At 34.9% G+C, this 15,405-nt stretch overlaps 1 protein-coding gene across 2 annotated transcripts in view; it reads left to right on the top strand.

The window, feature by feature from the left end:
• Positions 1-15,405, top strand: part of SPRED1 (sprouty related EVH1 domain containing 1) — a 141,269-nt gene that overhangs the window by 104,774 nt on the left and 21,090 nt on the right. For both annotated transcript variants that reach the window (XM_043555690.1, XM_043555689.1), the window contains exon 5: positions 13,867-14,019. In XM_043555690.1, coding sequence (XP_043411625.1) covers positions 13,867-14,019 — 153 coding nt within the window. The remainder of the gene's footprint in view (positions 1-13,866; positions 14,020-15,405) is intronic.

Here is a 15,405-nt window from a genome sequence, read left to right as displayed (position 1 = left end):
AAAGGGCTCCTAAACAATATGGAGCCAGGACCCGATGGTTTGAAATTCTCATCCTCTCAGTATGTCCCACTGTGCTGAGATTGGGAAATGGCATCCAGGCAAAGGTCAAATCCAGGGCACTCTCAGAATAGCTTTGTCTAAAGATGATGAAGCTAAGTGTGTGACACACAGTCCTCTGTTAAGATCTCAGACATATCTAAGGTATGCCTCCAAGAACTTTTCAATCAAAGTCATAGGGCTAATTAAACAGATTAAGGATGTCCCTTAGTAGGAATTTATAGTAGAGAAGAGTTTATCTCAGATTTGTGAATGCTCATTTTTGTCAAATGTGTGAACCCCAATAAAAATTCCAAGAGACCCACGGTATTTTCCTTTTTTTTTTTTAAATGTTTATTTATTTTTGAGAGAGAGGGCAAATGAAGGAGGGACAGAGAGAGAGAGAGAGAGAGGGGGGGGGGGAGATAGAGAATTTGCACCAGGCTCCACACTGTCAGCGCAGAGCCCTATGCAGGGCTCGAACTCACGAACTGTGAGATCATGACCTGAGCCTGAAGTTGGACACTTAATCTACTGAGCCACCTAGACATCCCCACAGTGTTTTGTTTTGTTTTGTTTTCTTTTCTTTTCTTTTCTTTTCTTTTCTTTTCTTTTCTTTTCTTTTCTTTTCTTTTCTTTTCTTTTCTTTTCTTTTCTTTTCTTTAACGTTTTATTTATTTTCTGAGGGAGCGTGAGTGTGGGAGAAGTAGAGGGCGAGGGGGACAGACCACCCGAAGCAGGCTCTATGCTGACAGCAGAGAGCGCAATTCAGGGCTGGAACTCAGGAACTGTGAGATCATGACCCAAGCCGAAGTCAGACACTCCCCCCAACTTAGCCACCCAAGTGCCCCCCTCTCACAGTGTTTTCAAAGGCGTTAATTTGGCAGAAGTATCACCAACTTGGATTGAAGAGTAGCTCTTTAGATCCAAAGATTCTACTGGTAGGAAGCAGGTGAAAACAACTATACACATGTGTGTGAATATGGGCTACTTTTCATAAAATGGAAGGGTGACTCAGAAAAGAGAGCCCAAATCTCCAAGGCCAGAGCCAAGAACTATGGAGAATTATTTCTAGATCCTAAATTCTTTTCAAGCAACTTGGAAGATGTTTCTACTTTGATTTCAGAATTACTTTGGATCAGTTGACTCCATTGTTGTTCCCATATTTTTAAATTTTGTGTTACAGCAGTTTTCCTCTGCCTGTCCTGCCATTGTATTTTGTGTATGTGTGGGGCAGATAATTTGTCTTTTTAGTTCACAGGTCTTCACACTGGGAGAAATTGTACTCAAAGGATTGTGCTTAAGGAACTGTCCCCAAGAAGTTTCATCTGTACATGGATCTATTTAGATCACAACATCCTGGATGTGAAGTTGTTGCTCTAAAGGGATGAGACTTTTGGGGGAGTCTTGGGAGGGGGTGAGTGTATTTTGCATATGTGGAAAAATGTTAATTATTTGTCCAAAGAGTGGTGAACAGTAGTGATCATAAAATATGTCCACAAATTATTTCATAGTCCTCTCTTCACTCGAGTCTAATTGCCCTCTCTTGAGTGTCACTGTATGTAGTGACTTACTTCTAACAAATAGTATGTGAAGGAAGTGAGGTTAGGTCGTGAGATTTGTGACTTCCATCTTGCTCTTTCTCTTGATCATTCAGTCTGGGAGAAGCTTGGTAATGTGCAAAGACACTTAAGCAGTTCTGAAAAGAGATGAGACCTTGTTTCAGCAGCCAGCATGGAAATGGGTCAATCTTGGAAGAAAGTTTTCTAGCCCTAAACAAGCCTTCAGATAACTGCAGCCATGGCTATTACCTTTACTGCAACCTAATGAAGGACTGTGAGCCACAACCACTCAGCTAAAGTGCTTCAAAATTTCTCACTCACAGAAACTGAGATAATAAATGCTGGTCTTTAAAGCCGCTGCTTTGTGGTCATTATGCAGGAATAGCTAACCAAATACACAAGCAGAACAAAAGCTAACATTTGTACTCCTGTTCCTTTAATCTTAATCGTCACCCCTCTCAGTTTTTTAGATGGTGTCTAGGTTAGGCTAAATTCCATCTTTCATTAATAGAAGAATGTGTTGTAATCTTAGTTTTATATGACCTTTTATAACTAAGAGTATGTTCAGGTAGGAAAAAAGTCCTCTTTATTACTTTAAAAAATTCTGACCTGATTATGTAATACATTAACCTTAATTATATCAATAAAGGGATGGTGGACTGAGATGCTAACAAATATGTGAGATAAATTTTTCTGACCTTCCTGTTTGAAAATGTTTAAAGAGAATTGATATCCAGAATTAAAACTGCTGAAGAAAACTCTTAAATTTACCTTAGTACCATTTATTTCATGATATGCCAAAGTTTTTATGTGTCATTCTTATTTTGGAGTATATTGGAGGTTATAAAGTATTTTAATTTATTTAACCATTTTATCAGGAGTAAAGTACATCATTGTTTTGTAATTCACCTGTGGGCTTGGCATAACTAAACATTGTAAAATTATTTTGAATACAAATTGCGATTTATAGTAGTAGCTATGTCAGGTTTACTTTATTGGTGATTATTTGCAAAGACAACTAAAATGGTTATTTATTTATTTTATTTTTGAGAGAGAGAGAGAGAGAGAGAGAGGGAATGAGAGAGGGAATGAGAATGTGAGCAGGGGAGGTGCAGGGAGAGAGGGGGGCGGACAGAGGATCCAAAGCAGGGTCTGTGCTGTCAGCACAGAGCCCATTGCGGAGCTCAAACTCACGAACCGTGAGATCATGACCTGAAGCTAAAGTCGGCTGCTCAACTGACTGAGCCACCCAGGTGCTCCACTAAAATGGTTTTTAAAGAGTTACTCATTATCTAAATTTTTTTAACCCAGAGGAGGTAATGATTGTGTTTTATTTAGGTTATCAGTGTCTTCAAAGGCATTAAATAACAGAGTGGAAATTCTCTCCATTTCAAGTATTTATTAATTTATTCAACAATTATTTGTGCACCTTTTCTGTTGTAACTATACTAGACATTTGGTTATTTGCTGGTGGCTGCCTTTCTGCTTTCAACAATTTAGTGTCTTTATTAGGCATCATAAATCAGAAAGATGTCTACTTTTTTATTTCATACCCATCTTTGAAGGGTTTTATGACACACCATCATTTGGATTTAAAATCACACCTTGCTCATCTTTAATCCTTCATGTTTTAGTGCAGAGCTGATCATGTACATAGCTGTTACCAACAAGGATTTTTAAAGAAAAATCTTGAAAGTTAGGATTTTTAACCAAAGCTGTGATTAAGATATGAATGTTATATTCATTGGTTTCTTTCTTTGACTGTTTCAGTGAGCCAGTTAGGTTTGTTTTATGTTTGTTGTTGTTGTTGTTGTCATTGTTGTTTTTAATGCTGGCTCATATTTGTTATAAGATCATTTTTACAGTGTTTCTCCAACCAAAGAACAGCTCTTACTGTTGAGATGTGCTAGATTGGTAAGAAAACTCCTAAAACTCACCTCAACAGGCTTGTGGTTCTAAGAGGAAAAGATCTCAGATTTCATGCTTTTGGGAAGAAGAAAGATGACACTGACACCTAATTGATCTGAAGTGAAAGTTGTCTTATTTTTTCTTTTGGCCACTGAGAAATACTTGACTTACTTTGTTTTAGAATTTGATAGTGGTTTCTAGCCACAATGATTTAATATAATTTTGTTACAGCAGGGGGGATATGAATTGTTCGTGTACTAATTTTCAAAGGTGATAACATTTTAATAAGACTTTATATCTAAGAACCAAGTTAATGGATAGGCATTATTTAGCTGGCAAATGGATGTTATATTATTGTGACCATTACCATCCTACATTAAATACTATCTCATAGTTAAGTTCCCAAAGCCTTAATATATTTCAGGTTGAGTTTTATTTGTTACTTAACAAGGGAGCAAAAAACTGTATAACCTTTTTGCATGTTTTGTTATTTACATTTTTTCTTGACTCTTAGACTAATACATCTTCATGTAGATGATTTAGATAGATAGAAAATTATAAAGAAGAAATCAGGGATCATTTAATTCCTACCCAGAGATAACTGCAATTAATATTTCGGGTACTTCTGCCTTGGTTTTTCTTTGTTCTTTCATATTGTATTCAGATATATACTTCTTTTTTAAAGTGCCACAGGACCCCGTCTCTTCTCCAGTTTGTGTGTGTGCGTGTGCGTGTGCGTGTGTGTGTGTGTGTGTGTGTGTGTGTGTATTTTAAAGATTTTAAAGTAATCTCTGTGCCCAGCATGGGGCTTGAACCCACACTCTGAGATAAGAGTCACATGCTCTACCAACTGAGCCAGGCAACCTTTGATTCTGTTTTGAAAGGACTTTTGTTTGTGCTGGTGATGATAGCAATGGTGGTAGTTGGAATTTAAGTAGTATAAATCCTAAAATTTGAACCCACACGCAGTCTGACTTCAGAGTTTTTACATTTAGCCATTATAATCATACAACTGTGTTAAACAATTTATTTAACCATGTTTTATTGAACATTTACTTTATTCTCCACAGCCTCTTACATTAATTTTTGTTAATATTTCTGAGTGTGACCTTAGGATAAGATCCTAGAAGTAGATTTACCAGTTAAAGGATTGTATAAAAGATTTATATAGTTACCAGAAACTATATAACTGCTGCCTAATAACTCAAAATCAGATTTACAGACAATAAACAATTCCTGAAAACCTAACACCACATTTAAATCAAACTAACTAAATTAGAAAAATAGTTTAGTTTGTGTGTTGATTAATCTAAGGCAAAGGACTTATTTTCTTTTTGCTGTTTTTTCTTGGTACATTTCTCATATTCCTTCCATATTGTTTTATCACTGATTACTGTGCTCAGATTGATTAAACAAAATTCTGTATGTGCTCTTAATGTTTTTATACAAAGCTTCTAGACAAATATAAGATTAAAGGCTCACAGATTAGTTTGTTCTTACCCTGAAACTAATCAAAGAAACAAGAGAAATCTAATGAGTAGAATAGGAGACAATTGTCAAATCTGAAATGAATTGCTACTGGGTGCTACACCAAATTATTAATGGTGATTTTGCTGGGTTTGTGGAATTGTAATTTTTTTTCTGTGCTTCCTAAGTTTGCATAATTTGAGTCTATAATTTTAAATGCCAAAGAATTCGGTAGCGTTTTTAACTTATGCAGTGCAATAATATTTCTTTATCAAAGAACATTTAACAATCATTCCATCATGCTAAAATAAACTAATAGTATAATTATTAAAATCTTCTCTTGTTGGATTTAACCCAGCCACACATTTTTAAACCTGTGTTTTGTGATCTACACCTACAAGAGTAAACTTCTTGAGCAATAAGTAGACTGTGTGATAACACTTTTTTTCACACCTGATTATTAGTTGGGACTCATATATATAAAAGGTTTGCAGAGCAACGCTGTTTTCTCTACTCATTTCTGCAGTAAGAAGGGACAAAGGGAAGGAGAGAAGCAAAGACTTTGTTTTCTCTGCAGCTGTCATCTAGCCTTATGTTCTGATAGAGAGTTACAGCTGGAATTATTTTATTGCTTTACAGCATCCTTTTGCCTCTATGTACAAAATTTCAATAGTAGTCTTAGGAGAAGAAAAAGCTAAACAATCTCTTAGCAACCATAGGAGAATAATTACTATACCAGCCTCTGAGAGTGAAACAGACTTCCATTGTACATTAAATACTGGCATAGGTTACTTTACAGATAATATAGTTGAGAGTATGCCAGCACGATCCTAAGAGCATTGAATGTGGGTGTGTATAAGTGCTGTAGACAATTTTTTTAAAGCTGGAAGTCATGTAAATGTATGTACAGTCTTTACACATATCATGTGTTACATTTTGTGGTCTTGTGAAAGATTGTTGGCATTTCCCACCACCTAACTTTCGAATATATGGTCCCATAGTGATTGTTACTTTTAAGGAGTTGTAATTTTGTTAACAACATTCAAATTTGACTAAGCCTGAATATTTTTTACTCCGTTCTGTCCAACTTAACAAAGCGTTTTGGTTATTATTAATTTTAATTATGGAAATAGTACAAATTGTCTGTTTGGAAAAGAACAAAATATTTTTCTTACTACATTGGCAAAGACTGGTAAGTTGATAAGGCCCAGTGAGAACAGAAACGTGAAGAAATGGTCCCTCTATCATATGCTATTGAGGGGTTCTGAAATGATACATAAGCTTGCTCTAGAAGGTAGCTTTGTAATGTAATTGGAATATATGCATATTCTTTATTCAGTAATTCTATTTAGGGAAATGAATCCTAAGGAAATAATATTACCACTGCACCAAGATGTATGTATAAAGTGGTGCATTGCAATGTATATAACAAAATGGAAGCAGTCTAAATGTCCATAATTAGAGTATTGCTTACAGGATAGATGACCCACACATATTGAACTAATTTGCAACCATTTCAGAGCACAAGGTGTGTCGTTCCATATTGACATGGTAAGAGATCTGTGGTATATTGTGAAGTTAGAAAAAGTGTATCCACTGCATGGATAGACTGTCTACAATACAAATGGAACCATAATATACGTAGGATAGGAACAAATACACATGCGCTAAGAAGTCTGGAAGGATCTATGTCAAATAATAGGTGCTATTCCATGGGGTTGGAATTATGGGAAGAATTTTTTGCATACTTTGAACTTTTATAGTTACTAAACTTATTTTTTTGGGGGGGTGAAGAGTGTTTTGTGTACGAGTTCTTGTTCTCCTTTTTTTTTTCTCCTGTTAACACATATCTACTCCCAAGAGTCTATATTAATATCATATGATCTGATTTGTGGATGTTTGCATATTACAGATTATTTATATGATACTCACTATATACAGGCATAATTGTAAGCTCTAGGGATAAGATGTAGGTAAAGTCTTCCATTACTAGCTCATGGGAGAACTATAAATAAAAGAATGCTTAGAATACAGGGTGGTAGATAGAAGTATTTTTGAGGAACTTTGGAAGGAGGGAATGATTATCTTGGGAGTGGGTCAACAAAGACTTTTAAGAGTTTATACCTGACATTATAAAGAGTTTTTCTTGTGGAAAAATTGAAATCATTGTGGGCAAAGGAAATGACATGTACAAAGAATCAGAAGTGTGAAATGTCAGGTCGTGAGAAACAAGTAGATCAGTATTTCTGAAACCAAAAGATTTGAGGATGAAATAATATTAGGAGCCATGGTAAAGTAACAAACCTGTGCATTTATTTGTTAGTTTTTTTGTTCATTCTCAGAATTTCTTATTTGCAGAAAGAAAATAACTATGTAATTTTTAGCAAGACTTATCCATCATAGAAATTAAATACTATATATATATATATATATATATGAGTGAAAGTTGTGATGATGCCTGGGCTTGGTGAGGATATGGAACATTGTTTCTGGGTATGTGAATTGTTAGAACCACCTTGGAAACTAGGTGGTTGGTTTTTTTTTAATTTTTTAAAATTTATATCCAAGTTAGTTAGCATACAGTGCAATAATGATTTCAAGAGTAGAATCCAGTGATTCATCCCCTGCATGTAACACCCAGTGCTCATCCCAACAAGTGTCCTCCTTAATACCCCTTGCCCATTTAGCCCATCCCCTCACCCAAAACTCCTCCGGCAACCCTGTTTGTTCTCTGTATTTAAGAGTCTCTTATGTTTTGTCACCCTCCCTGTTTTTATATTATTTTTGCTTCCCTTCCCTTATGTTCATCTGTTTTGTATCTTAAATTCCACATATGAGTGAAGTCATACGATATTTGTCTTTCTCTAATTTCCCTTAGCATACTATACTCTAGTTCCATCCATGTTGTTGTAAATGGGACGGTTTCATTCTTTTTGATTGCCGAGTAGTAATATTCCATTGTGTGTACACACACACACACACACACACACACACACACACCCCACATCTTCTTTATCCATTCATCAGTTGCAGGACATTTGGGCTCTTTCCATACTTTGGCTCTTGTTGATAGCGCTGCTATAAACATGGGGGTGCATGTGCTCCTTTGAAACAGCACACCTGTATCCCTTGGGTAAATGCCTAGTAGTGCATTTGCTGGGTTGTAGGGTAGTTCTATTTTAAAATTTTTGAGGAACCTGCATACTGTTTTCCAGAGTGGCTGTACCAGTTTGCATTTCCACCAGCAGTGCAAAAGAGATACTCTTTCTCTGCATCTTCACCAACATTTGTTGTTGCCTGAGATGTTAATTTTAGCCATTCTGACAGGTGTGAGGTGGTATCTCCTTGTGGTTTTGATTTGTATTTCCCTGATGATGAGTGATGTTGAGCATCTTCTCATGTGTCTGTTTGCCATCTGGATGTCTTCTTTGGAGAAGTGTCTATTCATGTCTGTTGCCCATTTTTTCCCTGGATTATTTGTTTTTTGGATGTTGAGTTTAGTAAGTTCTTTACAGATTTGGGATACAACCCTTTATTTGATATGTCATTTGCAAATATCTTCTCCCATTCCATTGGTTGCCTTTTAGTTTTGCTGATTGGGAAACTAATGTTTATTATGTAAACTAGAATGTATGTAGGTGTGTCCTGTGATCCACCATTTTCATTCCTGGGTATTTACCAGAAAAACTCTTGCACGTATATACCATGAAGCCTGTAAAAATATTCTTAGCAACATTGTTTGAAATAGCAAAAAAATTAACTGTTTCATTTTAGGCTAGTTATTTAATCTCTGAGCTTTACTTTCTTCATATGGAGTAGAGAGATAATAATGCTATCTACTTTGAAGAATTGCTGTGAGGATTTAGATAAGCTAACTCAAAGTACTTGGGACAATATCTGATACTAAATATGTGTTAGCTACCATTGCTACACAGAAGTGAAGACTTATGAGCTATATTGCTATACATGTCAACATGAATAGGTTTCACACACAAAAAAATGAAGTCTCGTATAGCATCCTATCAGTCAAATAAAATTCAAAAGCATCTGTAACTAAATATTGTTCAGCGATGACACTTGCATGATAAAAACTTCAGAGTATGAAAAGTGTTTTCCTGCTGGTGATCAAAGTAGGACATGAAAATGTGGAAAAACATGTACCACTTATTTGTTGTGTTGGTTATATTCTCTTTCTTTCTTAAGTAACAAATATACACATATTCATGTAATTATTTATATTGTGTATGTATAGTCCTTTATATAAAGTATTTCCTTTGGAAATGTCAACAGTTCAGGGTATATCCTTATGTAGTATTGATAAAATTTTTAAATATCCATCCATTCTATCAGATAAATGGGATCATGTCATACTGACAGTTCTGTACCTAGCTATTTTCATTTAGCAGTATCTTGTGAGTAATGTGTGAGACCTTTTTTATGGCTGTATAGTATTCCATATATATATATATATATATATATATATATATATATATATATATACACTTTTTAACCAGTCCTCTGCTGATAATAACCATAGGATGTTTTCTTTTGGGTTTTTTCCCTCTTTTTTGTTTAAAAATAGTACTACCATGCTTTGTGTGTGTATCTGTATGTACAGTCACTTTTTCAAAGAATTGTATTCCCACCAGTGCTGTAACAGTATACCTCTTTCTCCATACCCTTGCCAGCATAGAGTATTTTTATCTATCTTTTCTAGTCTGTAAAAAAATTGGCATTATATTTTTAGGGCTTTAATTAGGAATGAAGTTCAGTCTTTTCCTATATTTATTGCCCATTTTTCCCCTATGAAATAAAATTAAACTGTATCTTGTATGTCAGTGTTTTTTGGGAGTAGTGAGCCCATTTCTACAGATTCATGTAAATTATATTTCTTATGAAAGTGTTCCTCAGACAATGCTGATTTTCTTCCCCTCTGCTCTCCAGTATGTGTAGGACCCCCCCCCCCCAACAGAGCTTTGATAATTGTAAATCTTAGAAGGGTTGTGAATAGAAAAGCCAGTAGATGTGCATGAATACCCTTACCCACGGCTGGAAATGAGGAGATCAGTTAAAAGGCTACTGAAAAAGATAGCAAAAAAGAACATGGCTTGCATGAGAGAAAATAGATTTGAAAGATAACCAGAAGGTGAACTTGGAGAAAATTGGGAAGAGTTTTTTTTAATTGACAAAAAGATATTTTGCATGAATCCGGAAGGGTTTGGGGCAAGTGTTGAAGAATGTCTCTCAATTTGGTAGTTGAATTATTTAAATATTTTGATATTTTGATAGAATACATTTATATTTCAAAGCATTACAATTATATATCACAGACAAGGGAGAAAATATATACCTAGATTTTTAAGAGTAATTTTGGTCAACATAAAAGTAAACAAGCTCTAGAAACACTGAAAAATTACTCCTGTTCATACTATCAAGGAGAGGTGTTAACATTCATCTTATATGCTTTTAATCTTTTATGGTTATGATAATACCATAAACAAAGTTTTATATATTGTCTTTTTAACACTAAACATTTCCCTATATAGTGGATATTGTTTATAAGCCTAATTTCAAAATGGCCACTCAGTATTCCATTAAGTGGGCATACCATAGTTTATATAACGATTTCCTCATTTTGGGACATTAGGGTTCTTTCTCCATTTTAATGTTGAGAGTAATCTGAGATGGGGCGCCTGGGTGGCTTAGTTGGTTAAGTGTCCAACTTCGGCTCAGGTTTGTGAGTTTGAGCCCTGCGTCAGTCTCTGTGCTGACCGCTTGGAGCCTAGAGCCTTACTTCAATTCTGTCTCTTCTCTCTACACCCTCCCTCGCTCTCTCTCTGTCTCTTTCTCTCTCAAAAGTAAAATAAACATTTAAGAATAAAAAAAGAAAAAAGACTAATTCTGAGAAAAATACTTTGCGCCTAAAGCTTCTTCCATTTAGTACTTTTTTTCTTTGCTGGATTCAAGAATTTGTCAAAATGTTGGGATGTTTTAAAAGATCTGATACATTTTACTAAAATTGCTTTTCAGAAATTATTCTTCCAGACTTTACTCCTGGGTGTGGAATCAGCAATGAATAAGAATTGCCATTTTACGTATCACCACTTTTTTTTTTTAACTTTGTCAATATACATCTAAATTTATAACTTGCTGAAGGAGATATAATTAAGTAGTAGGAAAATACTGTTTAGGATTCTATGAAAATGTTTTAGTTTGTTTTTCACAATTCCTGGGTAATGTGTTTCTTGTAGATTGTAGACTCTATTTTCATACATTGAGGATTGGTGTGGGGGGGGATTGTTTTTATCATATTAATTAAGCAGAAGATGCTTTAGTTAGTTAGTTATTTTATTAGCCAAGATCCATTTAGGTGTGTAGTTGTAAATTCAGTGTGTGATGTGAAATATATCTAGTTAGTAGGTTGATTTCAGCTCTTTTGGTAAACATTTTTAAGTAGAACTAAATCATTTGTTACCCAAACAATAAACACATTTTTATTTATTTAATATGAAATAATCAGCACTCTTTGTAGTTCCCTTTAAGAAATAAGTGTATTCTTAATCAAAATGAAATGTGTTACTGCTCAATTTACAGAATATAAGCAGAATTAACCCAAGTCAAAAGTAAAATACTTGGGTTATATAACTATCTTATGTTTGTTCAGATATGGATTTTTCAGTAGGCTTTATTTTATTTTACAAATCGTAAATGACTCAATTAGATTGGAATTCAGTAAAAGCATCCTGATCCAAATAGTTGTCATCATTAGAAGCAAAATTACTTAATTACTACTGATATTATTCTACTGCCTCCTCCTCTTCCTACTACTACAATAATAATTCAAGCTTGTGTATAGTTTTTAATATATTGAGTATCTCTGGTAACCCCAAAGTTACTAATACAAATCTACCCAATTTATAATAAAATAATAATTTAGGGAAGTTAGTTGCTTACATTTCATACCTTGGTTGGATGAGACAAGTTTCCAACTTAGGCCCTTTAAGCCTTCTCCCGACCCCTTTATTTTCTTCTATTCATTTTGCTTACAATTTAGGAGAATTTTTTGGATCATTTATTTTCAGAACTGCCTGGAACATGTAATAAATATATTACTTGATTTTTTTTTTTTTTTTACTGTTTCCAGTTTTGATCGTGCATTTTGATAGAATGTTTGCTGGCTACTATTTAGCCAGCTCCTTTCCAATAATTAATTTAGCATTAACTGTCATAACACATTGGGACAACTATAATGAAAGTTAGCTAAAAAGAACCATTAACTGGGTTTGGCATACTTAGTTTTAAGTGGCAGTACATTCTTTTATATATATATATATATATATATACACACACACACACACACACATATATACATGTATATACGTATATACATGTATATATGTGTGTGTGTATATATATGTATATACATGTATATATGTGTGTGTGTGTATATATATACATATATATCTATCTATATAGATATAGTGTGTGTGTGTATCTGTATTTAATACGTATTTATTTTTGAGAGAGACAGAGGATCTGTCAACTCAGAGCTCAATGTGGGACTCAAACTCAGCTGAAGTTGGACACTTAACCAAATGAGCTACCCAGGTGCCCTTCAAATACATTTTTAAAAGTTTACTTGCTTACTCCCTGATAAAAGAATAGCTTTTAGTTTTCAGAACACTTTCACATATATTATCTCATTAAATCCTTGACAATCCATATGATAAAATAGCAGAAGTATTAGAAGTATTTGGTAATTGAGAAAACGAAGTTCCATAGACATTAAATGTCACAAGGCTACTTTGTTCCAGAGTAAGGACTAGAATGTGCATTTATAAACTAAAATATCATAGATATTTTATGAATTTTACTGCCTAATTTTAGAGCACTAAATTTTTAAATCTTTTTTTTTTTAGAAAAATCTTTTAAAGGTTTATACCTTTAAGATTATTAGCCCTATAGTGATTACTCTGAATTGTTTTAGATTAACCCAATGAAAGTGTTTCTGTCATTTTTATTTGGCTGTCACAATCTTTTCAAATAATTATACAATAACAGGGAAAGTAATGGCAAATAGTTGTCTCATTTCTTTAAAAAAGAAACAAATTATTTTTTCTAAAATTTTAAAAGCCTGTTATTATAGACTCTCATTGAGCATATCCCCTACCTAAGTCTCATGTGCATGATTTGAGTCTTTGTAGATAATCAGCAAGTTCGGGCTAATTAATTCTTTCATTCATTCAATAAGGTCATGGGATGTTGTTTTCTTTTGATCCGCTGTATCATACAACACAGGATAGTCCTTGGTACATGCTTTTTTCACTTGCAAAATAACACTTTTATTGATTTGTATCTTCACTGTAACAATTTCTTCATTTTCTTTGTATGTTTATTACTTATTAAAAGCTTTGTTTTAATTTTTTTTTTTTTTTTTTTAAATTTTTTTTTCCAACGTTTATTTATTTTTGGGACAGAGAGAGACAGAGCATGAACGGGGGAGGGGCAGAGAGAGAGGGAGACAGAATCGGAAGCAGGCTCCAGGCTCTGAGCCATCAGCCCAGAGCCCGACGCGGGGCTCGAACTCACGGACCGCGAGATCGTGACCTGGCTGAAGTCGGACGCTTAACCGACTGCGCCACCCAGGCGCCCCAAAGCTTTGTTTTAATTGATTCTCTCTCTCTCTCTCTCTCTCTCTCTCATGGCATAGTTAGGCTTCTAGGTCTTCCTAAGTTATTTTCTATAAGAAATCATTGTTTTAGTTTGGGGAATTGCCATTTATAGTGATGGTGGTGGTACGTAAGATTTTCTAAATACTTGCTAGAGTGAAAATTTCTTAGTTTGTTTTTCATATTTTGGCAACTAATGAATTTGGGGGATTATTTCCCATTAGGCAACTGAAGAAGATACTTCCAGTTCTCTAGTGAAAGATCATCTTTTCCAGCAAGAGACAGTTGTTACCAGTGAGCCTTATAGAATCTCAAGACCTTCTGCCTTTGAAGGTCTGGATGCCAGAAGAGTCTACTTACAAAGTCAAGCCAGTCAGGTGAGACCATTAAATATTTTTCAGTGTGTTATTCGTATGTATAGAAATTGGATGTACTAGAGAAGGACTTTAAGACCATGTGCCTTTACCAGACAAAATAAACAACAGAAATCTAGGCAAATATGATTTAATTGAACCATAAATTTTACTACATTTTTTGATGACAAAGTTGAAAAGGAAAAATGTGTTAGTTACATTTTCATTATCTGAAGGAAAAGGCATTTTATCCTCTTGGGAAGCATATGTTTCCCTATCATTACTCTACATAGAACTTCTCAGATGAGAGATACTACGAAAAATAGTCCTGAGCAAACATACCTGTGGCAAATACACTGATGAGTTTCATAGAGTTATTTCTTGTAGCTTAACCTCAGATACTAATAATGTACTCCTAAATCAACTCAGAGAAAAGTGTTTCCTTTGGGTACTCCGTATACATTCTTCTAATTGTTCCAGCTTGATCTGAAAATGAAACCTTAGTTATAGGATAGAACCCTATTTTTATGCCACTCACAAATGTTATTAAATCTGTCAGAAGACCATTCTTGACCCCATTTTTTTTAGTGATATGAACAGATGCTTTCATTCTTAAATAAGCATTTGTAACTGTTTCTCTCTGGACTCCTGTGGCTTAAACTATACCCATTATATGTGTACAAAATCAAAAGCCAATCAAAGTGATTTTTTTTAATGTTTTAAAATATTTATTCTTCTTGATAGCTGTTTATAAGATGTATTAGTAACCAGTGGCATAGTGGCTATGCCTGAAGCCTACCCTGATTCTCATTTAAGAATTCTAGTGTAACCTGAGGATCTCAAATCTGCAGCTTGTTCGGGAAGAAATTTGCATTGCATTTGCTCTTCTATTTGTCTAGAACACTTTCCCCCTAGATCTTCAGAGTTTGCTCCTCACGTTGTCACCTCTTTTGTGAACCCTTCCCTGGGTGCTCTAAATAAATAAAATAGCAATCTGTTTTGTTTTGTTTTGCTTTGTTTTGAGGGGGAGAATCTTTTTTAATTTTTTTTTAACGTTTTATTCATTTTTGAGACAGAGAGAGACAGAGCATGAACGGGGGAGGGTCAGAGAGAGAGGGAGACACAGAATCTGAAACAGGCTCCAGGCTCTGAGCTGTCAGCACAGAGCCCGACACGGGGCTCGAACTCATGGACCGTGAGATCATGACCTGAGCCGAAGTTGGACGCTCAACTGACTGAGCCACCCAGGCACCCCGAGGGGGAGAATCTTAAGCAGGCTCTGTGCTGATTGTGGAGCTGTCATGGAGCATGATCCCACGACCCTGGGATCATGACCTGAGCCAAAATCGAGAGTCAGACACTCAACCGACTGAGCCACCCAGATGCCCCAAAATAGCAACTTTTCTATCA

The sequence above is a fragment of the Prionailurus bengalensis genome, chromosome B3 (genome assembly GCF_016509475.1).
Source record: "Prionailurus bengalensis isolate Pbe53 chromosome B3, Fcat_Pben_1.1_paternal_pri, whole genome shotgun sequence".
Lineage (NCBI taxonomy): Eukaryota > Metazoa > Chordata > Mammalia > Carnivora > Felidae > Prionailurus > Prionailurus bengalensis.
The sequence above is the reverse complement of the archived record's forward strand: the minus strand, read 5'-3'. Positions and strand labels throughout refer to the sequence as shown.